General features: G+C 43.7%; 1 protein-coding gene and 1 pseudogene across 1 annotated transcript in view; one reads left to right on the forward strand and one right to left on the reverse strand.

Annotated features, from left to right (window-relative positions):
* The window catches only part of COL2A1 (collagen type II alpha 1 chain), a 96,794-nt gene that overhangs the window by 63,091 nt on the left and 13,193 nt on the right, over positions 1-20,510 (reverse strand). Inside the window, exons 7-15 of the mRNA XM_066618472.1 lie at positions 20,195-20,272; positions 17,480-17,524; positions 17,312-17,365; positions 11,350-11,403; positions 8,888-8,941; positions 7,862-7,915; positions 7,712-7,765; positions 5,814-5,858; positions 4,988-5,041 (exon numbers count right to left, since the gene is read on the reverse strand). Coding sequence (XP_066474569.1) covers positions 4,988-5,041; positions 5,814-5,858; positions 7,712-7,765; positions 7,862-7,915; positions 8,888-8,941; positions 11,350-11,403; positions 17,312-17,365; positions 17,480-17,524; positions 20,195-20,272 — 492 coding nt within the window. The remainder of the gene's footprint in view (positions 1-4,987; positions 5,042-5,813; positions 5,859-7,711; positions 7,766-7,861; positions 7,916-8,887; positions 8,942-11,349; positions 11,404-17,311; positions 17,366-17,479; positions 17,525-20,194; positions 20,273-20,510) is intronic.
* LOC136642417 (5S ribosomal RNA) lies at positions 1,369-1,490 on the forward strand (annotated as a pseudogene).

The following is a 20,510-nucleotide window of genomic DNA, read 5'->3' on the forward strand; positions in this document are numbered from 1 at the left end:
TGATCAGTATAAGATACTTTTTTCCCCATTGGGCTCTTGTACCACCAATCAATGCAAATGAAATGGCACAATAATAGGGAAGCAAGTGTGGGCCAACACTCTGTCTCAAAGCACATGCATTATTTGAGTGAACGCAGGCACAAGGAGGGGCTTGCAGTCCCCCTCACAAGATCAGCTTCTCACTTTCAGCTTCAGTCAAGGTTACTATTGCCAAGTTCATTTGGAGTTCCTCTTGTAAAGCAGTTTCATTATCCTCCTGCTCTGGTTGCTACAGTAATCCCACTACCCTTCACCCCCTTTTTTTCTGGCTTAGTGCAGCACTGAGCCAAGTCCTAGCACTCGGGGGGAGGGGGGGTCGCAAGCAATAAAACCGCTGCAGCGCTAGAGATTAGGACTCGGGTGCCCAAACCCCGGCCCTGGGGCCACATGGCTTCTCAATGCGGCCGTCAGGGAGCCCCCAGTCTCCAATGAGCTTCTGGCCCTCTGGAGATTTGTCGGAGCCCGCACTGGCCCAATGCAACTGCTCTCAGAGTGAGGGTGACTGTTTGACCTCTCACGTGAGCTGTGGGATGAGGGCTCCCTTCACTGCTTGCTGTTTCATGACTGTGATGCAGCGGAGGCAGCAAAGGAAAGGCCAGCCTTTTATAGGCCCTGTGCTATTGACAGACCTTCATTCATTCACATATGTTCATCTTTAATATATTCATTTATGTAAACTTATGCAAATTTATTCAAATTTTAAATGTAAATTAATTCTCCCCCCCCCCGGCCCCCAACACAGTGTCATTGTGTGGCAGAGAGATGATGTGGCCCTCCAGCCAAAAACTTTGGACACCCCTGGATTAGGGAGACAAACCCGGACATTATTGCCCTGCTTATTTTCTTCTTTATTCTGAAAAAGTCGCAGGACAGGCAGCCCAATCCCCAGTGCCAAGGGCTGCAGCGGCACCAAAATGGCTACCACTGCATCCCAAGGGGCTGAGAAGGACTGCCAGGGCTACTCGAAGTAAGGTAGCTTATGCTCCCTTATGCCGTGGAAACCTGAGGCAGACCCGATGGGTCTCCTTGTGCCTGCTATTGAGCGCACACAGATTTGAGGAGACCCATGTCAGGCCTCCCTGGCCTGGAGTGGGATCAGGATATGGTGGCAGGGCCTGCCACCATCTCTGTCCCTTCCTGCCCAGCTCCCTCTCCCCATCATGCCTTCTCCCTGACCTCCCTCCATTTTCCCCCACCCCAGAACACTTCTCCCTATGCTCCCACTCACCTCTCCACCGTCCTACACTTGCCTGGAGCTCAGGGCAGCATTCACCTGTCCTCAACCTGGCTCAGTGCAGGCCTGAGCTGGCCGGGCAGTAACTGTCACAGGCATGGAGTCCAACTGTTACCCTGCACATGCCCAATCCCGTCTGATCTTGGAAGCTAAGCAGGGTCAGGCCTGGTTAGTACTTGAATGGGAGACCGCCTGGGAATACCGGGTGCTGTAGGCTTATACCATAGTCCAGGGGTGCTCACACTTTTTTGGCTCGAGAGCTACTTTGAAACCCAGCAAGGCCCGGAGATCTACCAGAGTTTTTTTTACAATGTTCGCGCCATCATAACATATAACATTTATGTGTACAATGTATGTTGGTGTACCTTGAGCCCCACTGAGTATAACAGGACTTACTCCTGAGTAGACATGCCTAGGATTAGGCTGTGAGGCTGCAATCCTAGCCACACTTACCTGGGAGTAAGCCCCATTGAGTACAGTGGGCCTTACTCCCGGCGTTTCCTCCCAGAGGCACCTGAAGGGGGGGGGGGTCAGCACTCCGCGATCTACTCATTTTGCCTCGCGGTCTACCGGTAGATCGCGATCCACCTATTGAGCACCCCTGCCATAGTCTTTCGAGACTGAAGGTTGCCAACCATGCCTTATGGCACATTTGCAACACTGTGTGCTAGCGGTGAGCCAGCATGCAACGTTCAGGACCAGGCCCAAAGACCTCATCTAAGTATGACCAAACAAATTTGGTCATCCTTAATAGAATATCTTTTGACATGAACCATGGAATACGTAGGACTATAAGAATGAGGTGGTAGTGAGAGATGCTATGCAGTTACTTTTTTTGTTTGTTTTTAAGCTTACTGTATTTGGTCAATGCAAACTGGACTGCGTGTGGGAAACAACAGATGATAGTATATGCAAAAACGAAGGGATAAACTATTATTTTAAAAGAGATTCAGGATGAACAATTCTGAACATAGTCACTATGGAATGAACCTCTCTGAAGAAGGCACATGCTGCACAAATATAGCTAAGGGGAGGCCAAGGAGTACAGGGCCCCAGGTACCTCACCTGAGGAGGTCTCAGGGATGCCTTACCCCCTCACGGGCCTGCAGTCAGCTACAGGCCTGCATTGAGGTGAAGCATTGTGAAGTGTGGGTGCAGGAGAAGATACTGTGACGGCAAGGTCTCCTTGTTGCCACAGTACCTTCTCCTGCATTCCCCTGCCATGAGCTTCTCTGAGCAGCCATTTGCTTATTTCCAAGCAGAAGAAAAGCAGTAATGGCCCCAGGTTCCAGCTATGCCAGTAAACATTTTTACCTACCTTGAAGTAAGCCCCCAGGCCACTTATGAGTCTCCTTGGACATATGCCACCTATTTTGGTGGTGTACCTCGAAGGAGGGAAAAGGGGCCAAGAGGTTTTTGAAAGAGGCGGTAAGATCTGGCATGCACAATGTGCACAATCTACCCCCTCCCACCCCCACCCCCAATTACTTCCCCAACACTCCCTGTTCCCCCCTCCCTATCTACAATCCACCCCTGCCACCAGCTTAGTGGAACCTGCACTGGACCAGGTTGCCAGCTATGGCAGCAGGGTTAAGATGCTGCCAACCCTTTGCAACACCTGTTGAAAATGGCTGCTGGCAGTGACCACATAATCAGAAGCTGATCTACGGTAGCAGGATACTGTCCCCTGCTGTAAATAACAGGATAGGGTTGGGCCATCGGTTACTTACCTGTTTAGTTCCCTTAAGCATTCTAAAGTTGCACAGATACAAACACGAGAGTTCTCAGCTGAAATTCTCCTGCTGAGCTTCACAGTCAGCCCCACAGGGGCCTTGCCATGTGCTGAACAAATGGCCAGAGGGAATTTCACGCTACATTTATTGCAGTATCAGATGACGGGTTAAATCTTTGGAGATGTAGAATGGAATTCTGGAAACATGCCTGAGCATGGTGTATTTGGCCAACAGCTTTGCTAAACCATGCCTAGTTGTGCCTGAAACTACAGCTTTGTTTTATAGCATACAGATATGCCTGTCGCTGTAAGCTTCACTGAGGAGTGACATGTCTAAGTGCTACAGGCGATCGGCACCTGCATTTTTTCTATTATCCAGTCAATGCACTAGTCCCTACTGTTGTACCAAGCACAAGACAGTAGCAGCTTGAATTGCTTCCTACACTGGTATAGATCCTTTAAGAACCATTAACACTGCATATCATGATTACAAATTTACTGAACGTCTACTACAACATCTACTTTCTGTCTCAAGAACTGCTGGAAGCACCCCTATTTATATCTTTGCCACACTCTACAGAGCGTGTAACAACATTATACCTTATTTCATGAGGTCAGCTCTTCTGGAGTGCCAGTCACCATAGTGCACACACTATGCTTTAAAAACAATTTTCTTTCTCAAATCCCTGATTTAATGAGAGAGGGACGTCTTTCAATAGCAGAAGACAAGCATACAATAAATTCACTTTAAACTAGATGCTAGCTTCACTAAGAACTAGGCAGCAAAGCGCTTTCTCCTTGCCCTCTGTGGTCAACGCAAAAAAGCATGTCATGCTCCCCACTTTCAGAAAGACAATTCCCACTATAAAACAAAAATCTGCTGGTGGGCAGAAAGCCACTGTCATATATCTTAGGGCACAAGAACAGAAAGTCACCAGATTGCAAACAAGGCACACTTCAGGTCCAAAGTCAAGATTGTCAGGGGGGGAGGGGCATGCCTTCATTCAGGCAAACAACTTACTTTGTACTAACAACGGCTGGGAGAGCCACATGGTGGGAAAAGATAGACTGACAGAAGACTAGTTCCGAGGCCTCCAGAAACCTTATTAGCTATTAGGGGGAAGTAGAATCTCACAATCTGTGCCAGGCACCTACATTGCAGTTGTTTGTTCTACCCCCTTCCCTATTCTTGCACAACAGCTCCACTACTAGCACTTTTAGGCAAGTAAGTGGAATGAACCTGTGCCACAAATGTGGCTGGTTCAGTGTTGCTTTACTAGAGCACAGTCATGAGCCAGTAGCATGTTCTTGTTTTTCTCTTTTGTAGCTTTAAAGTCTAAGGCAGGGTGGTCCAACACACAGCCCATGGGCTGTGTGCAGCCTGCAAGGCCCTTTTTGGTGGCCTTCAAAAGCCCCACCACAGGCACCATCCACCTCTTCCTCCTGCTTTGGCGGCTTTTTGATCTCCCTGCTGTGCCATTCGAGCTTCTCCTTTAGAGAAGGAGAAGCAGAAACGGCACAGCATGGATATTGAAAAGCCGTGCCACAACCTCTGCCACCTCCTGCAGAATGAATCTGCCAAGTGACTTTGGCGGCTCAGAACCTGGAAGTTATTGGTGGTGACATCATCAAGTCACTGCCAATTACTTCTGTGTCTGCACAGTCAGAGGGGTGACATCAGGATTGTGGCCCACCCCCCAGTTGATAGAAGTTGGACCACTCTGGCCTAGGGAAAGAGACAGTGAAAGAGAGAGAGCTGAATATTGCAAACACCATATTGTTGCATTAACTCTGCTTAACTTTGCTCATTGGAAGTTTGAAAAGATCTCATTTCACCATTACTCCAGAAGAAAGGATAGGTCTGGGTGAATGAGGAGGGGATGCAGGCATGGGTACTTATATTTATTCTGCAGTAGCCACAAGAACCAAGCAACATTTCCAGGAGATAGGACTTGAAACATGCAAGCAACACTCATACTTACAGCAGCACCGGATGGGCCAGGACGTCCTCTCTCACCAGGAAGACCACGGGGACCCTGGAAAAGAAAGCGGACAAAATTTACACAGGCAATACATTCTTCAAGTCTCCTGAAGTGTGGCCTTCCATGTGCTAACAAACCACATTTCTCTGCATATCGGTAGACTAGCAAAATGCCCATCATTTTGATGAATTGGGAAGACATAGATGGGGAGACACTGAGGGAAGGCCTGCATACTGCAAGGATGGATAGCATTGGTTTGTGTACCCATGCAATTCCTGTTTGCGCAAAGAGGCACTGTGGGCATACACACATACCACTATCAGTGCCATCAGGCCACACATGGTCAGGGGTGGTGGGTATGTTTAGGTATGCATCTAAAAAAATATAGAATATGAAGAGGACTTCAGTTCTTAAAGAAACAGATGCAAACTCCAAGTATGAAGTTTAATCGAACAAGTTCTAGCCTCAGGTCTTCCAGTGACCTTTTGTGTGACCTTGGGCAAGACTCCTTTTATTTCTCTGGTTTCCCTTTTCAATCCTTATAATATCTATCCTATTCCATGCAAAGCCTGAAGATACACAAGGCAGCAATCTTGCAGAAGTCAAGCAAGTGTACGCTGTGAATGCCTGGTTGAGAGACCACACTGAGAATATTACAAAACTTCACCTTTGGTTCCATAGATGACAGAATATAAATATATTCTAGTTGTATACACTCTTGAAAAAAAGGGAAGGGCATTCTCTATGATTATGTACGGACATTGCCCAACCCATTATGAAGTGCCAAAGACCTTCTAAAGAGCAACACCGAGCAGCTCATACTCACCATGGGACCAGGAGAACCATTCTCACCCGGAGATCCAGCTTCGCCCTAGTAAAAGAAAGACAAAGGGTTACTAAAACTGCTGTTATGTCTTTGTCACCAAACACTGTACCCGAGACACAACACTTTATGGAAATGTGGCAAAAACAAGCAAGAGCCTTAAAGCAAGAGCACCTTAAAGACTAACCCATGCAGCAAAAGCTTTCATGAACTAGGGTTCACTTTGTCAGATGCATGGAGTGAAATCCGCCATGGTCAAATATACATATTTATTTTATTTGTTTAAAAGATTTATACCCCGCATTTCCCATGCCAATGGAAATGTCCAAGGCGATTTACACAATCCATACTAAAATATACAATATATGAGACAATAACTAAAATCATTAAATTCATTAACAATAACAGCAATAAATACATACATGGGGTGGAGAAACAAAGAGGAAACATGGTGAATGGTGGAATCAATGGGCTATGGATGGAGGATGTAAAGTCAATGACCCTCATTGTGTAAAGTACGATGATGACTCACAACAACAATAATCACCCTGGCTATGCTGAGTTAATTGGAGCATTGAGGAGCAACAATGATTAACTACTGGAACCTATCAAAAAATGCAGTGGATGTTTGTTTCTAAGTGAAGGAAAATGCATGAGATCTCGCCAAACTTGGCAATTCGCATAGGTTAAACACTAGAGGGCGCTCCACCAGCATGCAAGACCATATCAATGGTCCCCAGATGGCTATGTATTCCAACTAGTAATGCCATCTTTGGCTGGAAGACAGAAGTGGAGAAGAGGCAGGACCTGGGAATGGGTAAGAAAGGACACCATACAGCGTTCATTTGAAAGTGGCCTACAGCCCAATCCTAAGCTGCCCAGCACCCAGAGGAGCGGCGGCACTGAAATGGCTACTAGTGCAACCTATGGGCGCCATAGCAGTCTCCAGAGTCTCCTTGGGGGAAGGGAACATTCATCTCCTTCCCCTGGGTAAGGGCAAAGGCCCCTCAATGAGTCTCCTCAAATCTGAGCCAGCTATTTTGCCAGCGCAGACTTGAGGAGCTCCGCGTCAAGTTTTTCAGCCCAACACAGAGCACACGATCCAGGGGAGCAGGACTTTTGAGTAAGCCTGAATAGGACTGTGCTGTAAATTGCTTAAATCCTAACCAATTTTCCAGCACCAAGGTAAGGGCAATGCAGCTCTGAGGTAAGGGAACAAACATTCCATTACCTTGGGGAGGACTTCGTGACTGCCACCCAACTGCAGGATGCAGTACATGCCCCTTTGGTACAACTGTGTCAGTACTGGAAAGTTGATTAGGATCTGGGCCTTAATTACTAATCTACTTGTTATGTAGTTTAGTATCAAAGAACATGTTGATTTCCAGTAGTACAATAGCTTTCACTGAGCGCTGCTGCAAACAGACTTTTGCTTTATACATCTTGCCATCTTTGGTGTGCATCTCTGTGTCCCTGAGAAACTATTTCCTAATACCAATTAGCTTGGGGTCTAGCAGATGTGGTTAGACATGTGTGGCTAGATAAGTGGTTAGAATGTCTAGCCAAGTGGCTAGAATATGTTTCTTTTCTTGCCACATCAATGCCAATTTTTTTCTATGACTTCCTTGAAGAAGAGGACACCTTTTCCATGAAATGAAAGACTTTCAAACCACGCACATGTCTGAATGCATTAGTTGAAGAGCAGTTTAGAATATTTTATAAATAAATTGAAACATTCCATATAAGAGTGGCTAGCCCCTACTCTTCCAAGCATTTTACTATTTTCTTGGCTATTCGACTTTCAGAGCTATTAAGATACAGTTTGATATTTTGGGCGAAGGGGATTTATTTAGAAGAGTTTAATAACACCAAATACTGTATTTATCTAGTATATTTCTTACCTTAGCTCCTGCAGCACCAGCTTCACCCTTGGAGCCATCTAAGCCAGGATAACCCTAGGAAAACATTAGAATCACATTGGATCTCCTAGAAAACCAGCATAGAATGAAGCGTCTTTTTAAAACCGCTATACATAATTACTGTGTGCTTACCCTGTGACCTTTTACACCAGGGAGACCTGGGGTTCCAGGGAAACCTCGAGCACCCTAAAAGTAAATGAGAGATCAGCTAAGGTAAAAAGCACAGACATTTCAAACACGTGTTGATTCTCTTTAGGGTATAACTTCACAAAACCTGAAAAATTTATTATAGATGCACAGAGGAGAAGTTTCTGGACGAGCAGTTATTCACCCAGAGTGAGAACCTAGTCCACAAACATATACGGGACTGTATCCAACAGCACAATGTAGAAACAGAAAAACAGTCTTTCTGCGTTAAGCAGTGGCCTTTTCCTGACATCTAACAATAAATGCACAAGGCAGCAATGGAACCCTCTGCTTCATGTCATTCATATCCTGCTTTCAACAACCTATAATCTGGCAGCTCCCTTTAGCATGAAAAGGCAAGCAGAATGAGAATGTAATGTCAGCCACTGACATCATAACATCAGCTCATGATAATAAAAAATGCCCTAAGCTCTTCATTTTTTCACACAAACTGCTACTGACAAGTTGATGTGCACATTCTACAGTTCAACACAAAAGTGCCAAAAGTCACAGAATTTGGTGCTGCCTGCAGGATTCAGCATTCCTTCCCACTGTGTTTTTTTTAATGCAAACTTATCATGGCTACAAAGAAAGGTCTTCAAGTGTGTGGCCAATGACAGGTGAAATTTCCAACGCCCAAATAGGATTTCAGGATTTTTGTGAGCCTATCACAGCAACCTGTCCCTTCCCAAGGCTAAGAAAAACAAAATAAATTACACAAATTGAAAAAAGTAAAGCAATACAGATCTGCTTAACCTAAATTTTGGACCAACGGGGAAACCTGCAGCTTTAAATCTGTCCCCAGAAAGAGTAATGAGGTCATTGGTCAAAATCACAGAAGATATCCTACTTTTCCAAAACTGTACTTGTCTAGGTGGTGGCATCAGCAAAATTAGCTATCAGGTTTCCAGAGTGTTTCTGAATCTAGTTGTTTGCACTCTGATAGTGGTAACATGCTGGACATATCCATACCTGAGGCCCAGGTGGGCCACGCTCTCCAGGTTTGCCAGGTTTGCCTGATTCACCCTGAAAAGAGATGAGAAAAAAATCACATATTTTATTTAAAAGTAAAACATTTTTACAAAACCTAAAATCAGAAGAGAATATGAGAATAATAAAACAACTGTAGGTCCTATGGTGGGTCAGACTCACAGTCCAATCCCGTTCAGAATTCTATCACCAAACAAAATTATTACAAGGTATCTACTCTTTACCTTCTGAGGTTTTGAGCTTTCCTCTTCAGAGGTAGATCTAGAAGTATCTAGATCTAGAGTATGGTTTCCTTCTCTATGAGTTCTAGATTCTCTAGATTCTCAGCTCTAGTCCCAGTCTCAGAGGTGTATTTGGAAGATCTGAGCATGGTTTCTTTCTCTACCCATTCTTGGATCACAGCAACTTTCTCCATGAGTTTGGCTAAATCTTTTTTCCACACAGTTATTGTATGGGCTTTCCCCTCATGACAATGAGTTCCACAGGAAAATTGCACACTGTGAATAGGTCATCCTTACATTGGTTACTCTCTTGTTTCCTGTTAATTTATTTTAGCCACACTATGTATTAAGTAGGTGCCCTCTAGTTTTCTTATGAAAAAATAACAGGCAACTGTTCTTGTCTCTTGCCGTTCCCTTCATGATCACACTTGTCTCCTTCAACGTATTTCCCCCCCACCCAAGACACTGTTCTTATGCATTTTATTTAAATTCCCAGCCTGCCCTAATTATGTTGTATAGACACCTTGTAGTCTGCTTCCCTTCACATATCAACAGATTAGAACCATGCATTAAACAGCCAGTTCAAATAAATTTCACATACACACACACCCCAAATGTTACTGGCTCAGCATTAACAATCAGAATACCAATAACTCAGCACAAATGGTTCATACAAAAGAATCCCCATATTTTATAACTTCCTCCACACAGAAGTTGTATCATACCCCTCATCCCTTCAGCTGCCCTTCTAAATTCACATTTACATATCTTCAGGTCAGAACACTTTACATTCCTGGGAAAAATGTCCAAATCTTGCTGAACTATTATAAAAAACATATCTTCACTACTTCACTATCATGTTACATTAGTGTAATAGGCCTGAATTCACCCAAAGAATCCTGGGTATTGTAGTCTGGCAAGAGTGTTGAATGAATGCAAAATATTAGTCCCTCAAACCACTACAGGTCCCAGGGTTCCCCAGAGAGAAGAAATGACTATTAAACCCATTTAGAGTCTGTTGAACAGATACATTCAAAGAGAAAACTCTTGCTCATTTTAAATATATTTGACTATCAAATACATTGAGGGCATCTTCACACATTACAGAAAAGGTGAGTTTCTGCTGGTCCATGTCTGGCTATACGATGAACACCATAATATGTGGAGCAGAGACATTAATCTCAAAATGCAGTAAACACAATCACAAGAACCTTGATCAATTAGGACCCTCCATGATCCGACCTACCTCCATCATAATTTCCCCCACTTGTGTATTTACTGCATGCTTTCAGACATGCAGCTTCCCCTCACACATTACAGTGCTCACTGCAGGACATGAAAGACCAGAGTGGCCAACCTTTCAACTTCAGGGCTTCTGGACCTTTAACAATGGAAAGTTGCACTGGCTGAAATTCCCTCTTCGACACAATTGTTAAAGGTCTGGGAGCCCTAAAGTTGAAAGGTTTAGACAAACCTGTGATAGACAAACAACTCTTGTGGAATCTGTGTGGTGACACTCATATATTATCTCACCTTATTATTATTATTATTATTAAGAATATCCATACAAAGCTTTCTACAAAAAGTAGTTCACAAAGTGGTTTACAAATGTAAATAAGTGACTCCCTGCGCTCAGAGGATGTAGACCTGCCATCCAGGGCTGGAGTCAGTGAATACAGAGGCCCTGAGATTACTGGCAAGGACAAAGTACACGCCCTTCTCGTTTTCTTCAATTTACCTATTAAGTATATTAGTAATGAGTTTTTGTCCTCATTTGTATTGACTTACATCTCCTGCATCCTTCCCCCCCCCCACCCACAAACACACACTATACTAATAGACCAACCTCCACCACCACCACATTTCTGGCTGTAGTTTTACCTCACGGAGATACTTAGGCCCAAATTCTAACTCACTTTCCAGCACTGGCATTGCTGTGCTCATGAGACGTCTGCTGAATCCTGCACTTGGGGGGGGGGGCATTCACAGAGGCCTCCTCAAAGTAAGGGAATGTTTGTTTCCTTACCTAGGAGCTGCATTGCCCTTATGTCGGTGCCGGAAAATGGGTTAGGATTGCGCCCAAATACACACAATGCCTTAATTCTTCGATGGTCTTGCAATTCACATTAATGTGACTTTTGCAGCAAACTTCTCTTTCACTGTATATACCTCAGACTGGGCCAACTACTGTGATTCAGTCATGCCAACATAAAGAATACTCACATCATCGCCAGGTTTTCCAGCTGGCCCAGGTGGCCCACGAGGACCCATCGGACCCTGTGAAGGATAAGAAAATACTTGATGTGAATCAAACCCTACTAATCTCCAGACCGAACGACTGTATCGCACTCTTCATAAGGCTGGAGTTGAAGACAATGCACAGATTTCAGTTGGTTCAAAATGCAGTTGGTTCACAATTTTGGGGCCAGTAGGATGGACCAGATTATGCCAACTGTCTACCAGCTTTATTGGCTACCAATTTGTTTCTGGGCTCAGTTCAGGGGACTGGTTTTGACCTTCAGAGCCTTAAATTATCAACGACCAGAATATCTCAGGAATCAACCCAAGCCCCCTCCCCCACTGCAATATAAATCTGCCCAAAAACTTTGTTCTTCATCATCTGAGGCCTTTTGACTGTGGTGCTCAGAAGGTGTAACAGTCTCCCCAGAGGCACATCTAGCACCTTCATTGCTCAGCAAACTGTGAAGGCCATTTTGATTCAACAGATATTTTTAAGATAGGATCTCTTACAACGCAATCCAATGTGTCTGCTCAGAAGTTATTCACACTGTGTTTAATGGGGGTTGCTGCCTGGTAAGAATATATAGAAATGCAGTCTTACTTACTGCTGAACTCAACTTCTGCTTCTTTATTTTTACTTCTGACTTTCTTTTTAGACGTATTACTGTATTATTTTATTTTACATGCCAAGTCTCGAGTATACATCATACAGCAAGGCAGGATATACATTGCAGAATAAGCATATATCACAAAATCTCTTATAGATACTGTGCCTATAGTTACAACTGTATACTATTTTAGAAGCCACAAACACAAGGATAAATAAATCTTGCACCCTCTGCTGGGTCTGTATAATAGACCAGTACTTGGAATGAATTCAGGCCAACACTAAAATTAGGAAAACTGCTAATTGTGTCCAGACCCTGAGCAGAGATCCACAAGGTGAGACTAGGCTGGGACAGAATGGCAAGGCTGGTCAGGGTTGCAGGACCCTGGTCAGCTCCAAGGGAGCAAGTTCCTCCAAGAAAGTTAGGGTTAAGCTGAGATACTCCCCCACAGACTGGCTCTCCTGGTCTCCACTTCCCTGCTCGGAGGGTGGGAAAGGGGCAGCCTTCTGACTTCAAGTCATGCATTTCACCTCCTCTCAGTCCCATCCTGTCTTGCCCACTGCCAGTGCTGGCATGAAGTCTCTGCAGAGTGTAAGGTTCCTGGCACAGGAAGGATTGGTTCCTCTGGTAATTTGGAGAGTTAATCATGAGAGCTCAGGCTTGGGCTACTGGGGTCAAAAACTGGATCCACTGCAGGTTCCACCTAATCAAAGTGAGGGTTGTAATATTTCCACTTCATGCCCTTTTTATTATTACTTTTTTTTTAGTGTTACTGTATTTTTCAAATTTTAAAAAATATCATTTATACTTTTGAAACAGAAGAGGCCTCTTAAGATGGCTTCTGATAAAAAGCCATTAAAAACAGAGCTCACACCCAACCCAATTTAAAAATAATGAAATATTAAAAAGAGCCACAAACAGTAACACAAATTAAACCAGGAAAAGAAAAAGCAAATCAGTCAATAATTCCAAAAGGCCTCCAAAATACGTTTTCAAACTTTAGCCATCTTTCTCAATCCTATGAGGTAGCGAAACAGATAAGCCTTCCTAAGTAATAAATCCCAACAAGTAGGTGCCATTGTTGACAAGGCCCCACTCCTCATGATTTGGCCAGCCTCAACTCCATAGAACTCAGGGACTCAGAGCAGGGTCTCGTCAAATAAATTGACCATGCAGGACAGAACATATGGGTCCAGATAACTGCTAAGAAAGGTATTCATTACACAGTCAAACCAGTGTAGCTGAACTTCTATGCCAACAAGAGCCACTTCAGACTTTAAATGGGGACTGTATGGAGTGGGGTAGGGTGGGGGCACCAATATTTAACCTGTTTTTATCACAGTAAATACATAAAGAATGAAAAAGAAACATGTGCCCCCAAATTCTCAAACACTGAGAGATCTACGGTATCCTTTTTTAAATGGGTCTGAGATGGATGACCTTCCTGAGACAGGGCAATTGGTCTTAGGCCAGAATCCCAAACTCACGTACCTGGAGTAAGCTTCACTAAACAATATGAGACTTACTTCTGAGTAAACATGTACAAGATTGTACTGCTAGTCATGATTCACTCCCTTTGGATACAATCCATTACACCTCAATAATCCTAGTAAAATTATCCACAAACCGCAGGTGGCAGATTGAGGCTGAGATAACAAGTAATTTATCTACTAAGTTCATAATGAAGTTCAGGTTACCTCATGAACTTAGGGAATGTGCCCGTGACTAGATATTAATCTGCATGCTGTTTCCTACAAAGAAGTGTCTTTCATGTGAAATTTGGTCAACACAAAAAAGCAGCCCTGATTCAAATGTAAAACCTACACGGGTCAGTATGTGCGTTTAAAGTCTTCCTTCTACCAATGTCTATTCTGCATTAGCAACATTCTCTCGTGGTCTTCAGTCACCAGCTGAAAACTTTCCTTTTAAGCAGGTCTTTAACATATAATACAGTGGTTCCCAGACTTTACAGCACCAGGAACCACTTTTTAAACTGAAAATCTATTGGGACTCACCTAGCTTTATGGGACTAATTTAAAAAAAATTTCACTTTACCAGCAGCTCAAGCCTCTGTTTTTATCTTTTTTACTATGGTAGGGGAGACCACCTTCTGGAGTTTTTGTTGAGCTTCACAACACCTTGGCCTGCTCTTCAAGGTGGACTAACTCCCAGGTAAATGTGCACGTGCTTCTCTGTTTCAGCTTCCATACGGCTGAATACATTTTCCTTGTTAGCTATCAGCTTGCCAGTTTTGTGACCCACCAAAAAATTGGGTTGCGACCCACTGGTGGGTCCCAACTCACAGTTTGGGAACCACTGATATAGTAGATTCATCTCACTGCTAGTTGTGGTTTTATCTGCATCACTCTTTTTCTAATGTTTGCATTTTTATTTAATTACATGTTATTTTTAAGGTATATCTTTTACGTGAGCTGCGTATGTGAAAATGTGGGCTGGAAATCCCTTATCAAATAAATATATAAGCAACATTCATCACTGGCAAATTCCAGATAAAAAGGTGGTTCACAGTAGGGGAGGAAACAGCCCTCAACCAGCTGTCTTACAACTGCTTCTTGAATTGGAAGCACTTCACTTTAGTAAAGCCAGAATGGAACTAGATGCAACACTGAACAAAAGGTTGCTGCAGGGCATATTTTCTTATGCCTATGATCAAGTTCCTGTAACATTTAGACAGGCAGAGCAAACCTTTTCACCTAAAATTGTGGAAAGTCAACCTAAGGTCAGAAGTTTCTCTCTGCACAGGTTAGGCAAGCCTTACATGAAGCTGTATCGGGAATCTGTCAAGCACCCATCTATTGTAAATGTTATGTTGTTAATTTGTGTTGAGGACACCATGCACTAAAGAAAGGCTATCCTAGCTGTTCTTGCAGAAGTCAAAGCTTCCCTTTGTTCATGTATTGATCACAGGTAACTTTGGGAAAAAGCGTATATCCTCTAAGGCTTTCAGTGAGGGAGGTAGCCCAGGTTTCTTCCTCCACTTCCTCAATATTTAAAGATGCAAGCTCAGCAGAAAACATCAATTAGCTTTCTCCATCAAGAAGACCATTTTCAGCAGCGTCCCATATTTAATGTCACTTCTAGTTCCACTCTGAGACCCCAGTACACTTGGATATAACCCCAAGTTATTGTCCATGCATGACAGGCTTTTTGAAGAGACTGCAGTCCATTAAAGATCTTCCAGAAAACACCATCCTAGCAACAATGGATGTAAATGCTCTACATCCCACACAATGATGGACTACAAGTCATCCGAAATCTTATCCAAGTCAATACAGCCTCACTATGGCTACTCACATGAGACCACAATGCGCCAACATAATTTATAGCTGACTTGGAGCAACACCTCCTCCTCTCCTCTACCTGAGATACATCAATGACAACCCCTGATTTCATAGGAAGAAGGGCCCTGAACAATTCCACTGGGACCAGCTACTTCTGCACACACCCTTAACTTAAGCTTGGATCAATTCATGCAGGAAGCTCACTTTGGAATCACCACCAAGCAACAGTTGCTCAGCAACTCTGTGATGGACAAAACTCACTCATTGTTACATATCCATTTCCAGCTAATACACTGAGCATTCTACACAACTCATCATCATCCCAGCAAGACAACCAGATTTACTCCAGTTTTTTGGACAGGGAACCTCACCTGCTGGATTTATTTTGGCCCTTTTAATACAATAGCCATCCAGAGAAAGAGGAAAATGTTTTAAAAATGAAGACAAGTGTCCAGAAGCCCCCACTACAGGATTAGTCCAGCAGCAGGGAAAATGACAGAACATCCCTTTTCTCCAACTAAAACTTTTGGAATATCTCAAACAAAATATTTGAGGCCAATTTGAAACAGTGAAGGCAAATATTAACTGGTAGGGATGTGAAATAAGGGTACTTTTTTTTTTAAAGTTTTACTTTGGTTCTGTTGTGTTACTATAAGGGCGAAAATAGAAAGGACACACACAGAGCTCCCAACCCCATGTTTGTCTTATAATGCTATTTCAGGAGCAAAACACTTACAGGAAAGAATCAGCATTGGAGACTGGGAAGAACTCTTTCAATTGGGCATAGTTTAACCCATACTATACTGATTCTCTCAATTATAAAACTGAAAACACAACCAAACTAGATGTCACAGTAAAAATGAATCCTCATTGTCTATTTCAGGAGCTACACAGGGGGCCAATCCAGACAGGCACTGTGGTATGGAAGTACAAGTCATTTAACCTTTTAATTCCACATTGTTTTCCTGCCAGTGCCCTCCACCAGATTGCTACAGGGTCCCCAAAGGTGTTATTTGCTACAGTGATGCTTTTGGGACCCACAGCAGCCTTGAAGGCATGATTTTCAGTGGGAAAATGAAACAGAATCACATTGAATAAACACACTCTACTACCACATGACAGTGCTGATCCAGACCCTCAAATCGCTGCAATTTTTGATTTTCAACTCCCCAAGTAGACAGTTGATGTCTAGTTTGGCCATTAGGAAAGCTAACACATTTTGAGAATCCCTAGGCTAGATATGGAAGCTACAATGAATCCCCACTCCAGGAATGTGAATTTAGAGAAGGAAAGTTGTCCTTTAGACATTTCACAGTAGGAACAATATCCTGTTTCTTGCTGCCTGAAAGAAAGAGGAAGGAACTCTGTGGAGTTCTTTAGGCCATATCTAACATAAACATTTATACTCAGGAAGCATCCAATTACTTCAGGAGGGAGCAACGGGGTACAGTCCCGACACAATTTTTCTTGGCACTTCCAGGATTCAATTAAATTAAACTCACTTCACTGCCACATAAGGCTTTTGCCAGAGAAACACAAAGTGATACTCCTGTATTCACCCACAGAGAATCAGAACTTTCCATTTAAGACTGAAAATTCAGTTTGTATGCTTCTCTAGCCTTTTTCTACCTAGGGGAAGAAGGGAAATTTGGACCAGGCTGTAAAAATAGCCCTGTTTATATCAAACCCCATAAGGCTAAAGCAGTTCCTACATCTCTGAGTGGCTTGGCCATAATGCATATTGACCAAGGGTTGTATGCATATATTTATGGTTGCAATTATGCAACCAGCAACTTAGATGTAACTCCAACTACAGCTAAACTCTGCATAGGATGACCTCTAATCTGTCCAGTCATCAGCAATGGCTCTGTATATGACATGGCCAGTTACTCCCTCCAGGTTTTAGGTTCACAGAAAACAGGAGGCCTGTCGGAGATTTGCAGGCCCACTTGGCAAGGAAAAAAAGAAATGTTTGAATGTGTCAACTGCACTATAATGTAATCGACCTGCCTTTGGAAAAGACAAAATACTCACACTAGCGCCAGATTCTCCAGGTTCGCCAGGGCTGCCTTGAAATCCTTGAGGGCCCTGAAAGAAGATCACAGAGACATTCTCAATGGTTAACCTAGCAAAGGATGATTCTTCCCTTTCATTTCTTTTTCAAACAGATCATCCAACCAGAGTGAAGATGTTGGAACTTACGGGTGATCCTGGTGGTCCTGGAGGGCCTCGTGGTCCCATAGGTCCCTAGATTGGGAAATTAAAAACAAAACAGACCACAATCATTACACAAAAAAAGAAGTCTAATCCTTGCACAAAGGGGGCCATTTGGCCTAAGCTTAAAGGACATTAAAAACCAAGTACGGTTACTTCCATGCCTGCCACCTTAACACGGCTCCTTTCTCCTTCTCTCTAAGCACTATCCAGGACTATTTTTATTTATAGAAGTCATTCCAGGGCGAAAAACACACACGCACACACACATTTGCTTTCTCTTGGAAATGGGCCATGTTTACTAAGCCTGAATTTCATTTACAGCTTGCCAAGAAATGCTGGAGAGTAAAAATTTCCTGCTGGAAGCCTTGTGGGATCTTGAAGAACAGTAGCTGCTGTCTGCTTGCGCATACTCCAGCCCTTGATCCAGATGCAACAGCAACTCAGCCCCTTAAACAAATCTCTCTATTACTTCCCTGTCCATAATCATCTGTTTCAAGTCTTTTGGAACACAGCTCGGGACGTTCTGGCAAGGAATCTAAAGACGCAAAGAGCTGTCCCTAAGTCAGTGTTTGCATTAAGCAGCCTGCTAGAAGCGTCTGAGCCATCTTGGAAAGGCAAACTAATAAAGGTTAAAAGAAATTTTTAAAAACTGACCTAATTTATAATGAGACCTGGTTTGCTGTAATGTTAGGCACTAAGGAAGGTTAACTTAGATGAAGTCACTCTGGCTTGACACCTGAAACGGATCTTCCCTAACTGGCTTCATTAGAACACTGCTGGCTGACTTACTATCATTTATTAGGGATGTGGCTCCATTCAGTCCAATGGGGCTACATAGGGTGGGGCTTGGTCTACAAAATCAGTGTTACTGAAGGATGCTTTCACATGTGAGGCTTGAAGCAGTTCTTGTTCTAGTAACACAGATGTAAAACTCTTCATTGGATTTTCTCATTCAAATTAGAATGCTCTTTTGCATTCCAAATACTCCTTTGCTTTAGTCTCACATATGGCGACATTTCAAGTTTGCTTGGATTGTGGGTTGTTTTCTTTTATGCTTCTGGTTCAGCTCTGAGGACCACTTTATACATTGCATTCTCCCACATGGAGACCATTCAAACATACATAATGGTTGTGTGAAAATAAAACACTTGTGTGATCGTTCACATGATAGTGAACCCAAGCATACAACATTTTTCTCTACACTGATATGATTCCCAGATAAGAAGCAGCCCTACGAGTGGGGGAAATATTCCAGACATAAGACGAGTACCTCTTTCCATTAGCATGTCTCTGCAAGGATAACAATACGTCAGATAGCAGCCGTCAGCAAGACTCATCCCAGCAGCAAACCTAGTGCTGGGCAAACAGGGCAAATGCCCCAGGGGCTGTGTCCGCACACCTCTAGAACTGCATAGGAAGCCTCACTGAGGCTCTCAACGCAGTGGGAAACTGCATTCTGGTTTTCCGGACGTGCACTTTAAGATCACAGGGAAGACTCAGAAGGCTTTCCCAGGTTGGTCCTAAGGTTGAGCAAGGCTCTGTCATGCTCCAAAGATAGGAGGGGGGCAGCTTCATGCAGGGGGGCATCTCACAGGGGCAGCTTCGTGAACCTTTGCCCCGAGATCAGGAAGGGGTGCGTTCGCCACTGACTTATGCTAGTCCCAAGTTGCCTTTTGAGTCAAAACAGACAAGCAGAAGCCCCACATGACATATCATTTTCTGGTTGTACCATTTCGCGTTGCAAATGGGGGGGGGATCAAATGCTTGAATATTTCCACACATAAAATCTTCCTACGTAGTCCAATAAGAATTTTAGGCGAGCTTTTCCCTTCCATGTGCTAGTTTTGAATTGTATGTGAAAGAGCCCAGTGGTACAGCCCAACAACAGGTACACCATGTGTGACTTCCACTTGGCATGGACTAAATGAACTACAGTGTTCTGCATGTCCGAAAGGGGCAAGAAATGAAAAGCATACAAGGGTATGCTTTTATGGCCCAAATTTAGAGTCATCTTGATGACGTCAAATACATCATCCTGTAACTTTTACTTAAAAGTTTCACCAGTTTCAGTGGAACTTGTCTCCAAGTAAGTGCGCTCAGGATTGTAATCCAAGTGCACATTTGACCTAGTTCTTAAGGCAGCTGAACCACCAATTTAAATTGTTTTCTCAATCACCAATGAGAAAACACGCTCACTGACATCTACAAAGGTTGCAGGGTTGGCTAGTTTCTCAGTGCTTTTTTGCAAAATGCACAATATTCCAACGCAAAACGAAGGTGCAGGCCAATGCCAGGTTTCCTTGGGCATATCTAGTCCATGATTTTAGTGTAACAACAGTCCTTCCCCTTCTGCAAGAAGAGCTGGCTCCAAGGACAGCAAGGTCAGGCATTTGTCCAAGCAGCAAGACTAGTAAAGGGCCCTCATTTTGCATAAGGAGGACTAGGGAATCAGGGAACCCTTCTATGAGTGAATCAATGGAAGCTCCCCCCCCACCCCAAACAGGGAGAGAGCCTCAACTGAGATCAGAACCACACCAGGGCAAAGTCTTAAAGACTCATCTCCTCTCATGAGATATTTACCATAAAAGGAACAAGAAACACAGGACCACATTACACATTCAACACAGCAGGCACAAAATTGATATGCGCTTGTGGTATAGCCATGCTCTCAAGGGACTTGGCAACTTGTCCAGTTCTTACCATCGGTCCTTGCATCACCCCCATCTGAGCACCTCCTGCTTTCTCATCAAATCCTCCGGCCATCTGAGCAGCAAAGTTCTGCAAAGGTAAAACGGCAAGACGAAAATGCCCAGTCAACATCTCAGAAAAGCAATTTCAGTGGGATGCAGAACGTGATGAGATCAGATGGAGAACACCGGCACAATGGGGAACATGAGAGTGCTTTTCAAAAGCCCAGAGCGTACCTTAGTATCTGATGGGCAATCATACCCACGTCACAGAGGAAGAAATGAGGGCAAGCGGGTTCTCTTTTTACACTCTTACTCTCCTTGGGGCT

Source organism: Tiliqua scincoides, chromosome 2 (assembly GCF_035046505.1).
Source record: "Tiliqua scincoides isolate rTilSci1 chromosome 2, rTilSci1.hap2, whole genome shotgun sequence".
NCBI classification, from domain to species: domain Eukaryota; kingdom Metazoa; phylum Chordata; class Lepidosauria; order Squamata; family Scincidae; genus Tiliqua; species Tiliqua scincoides.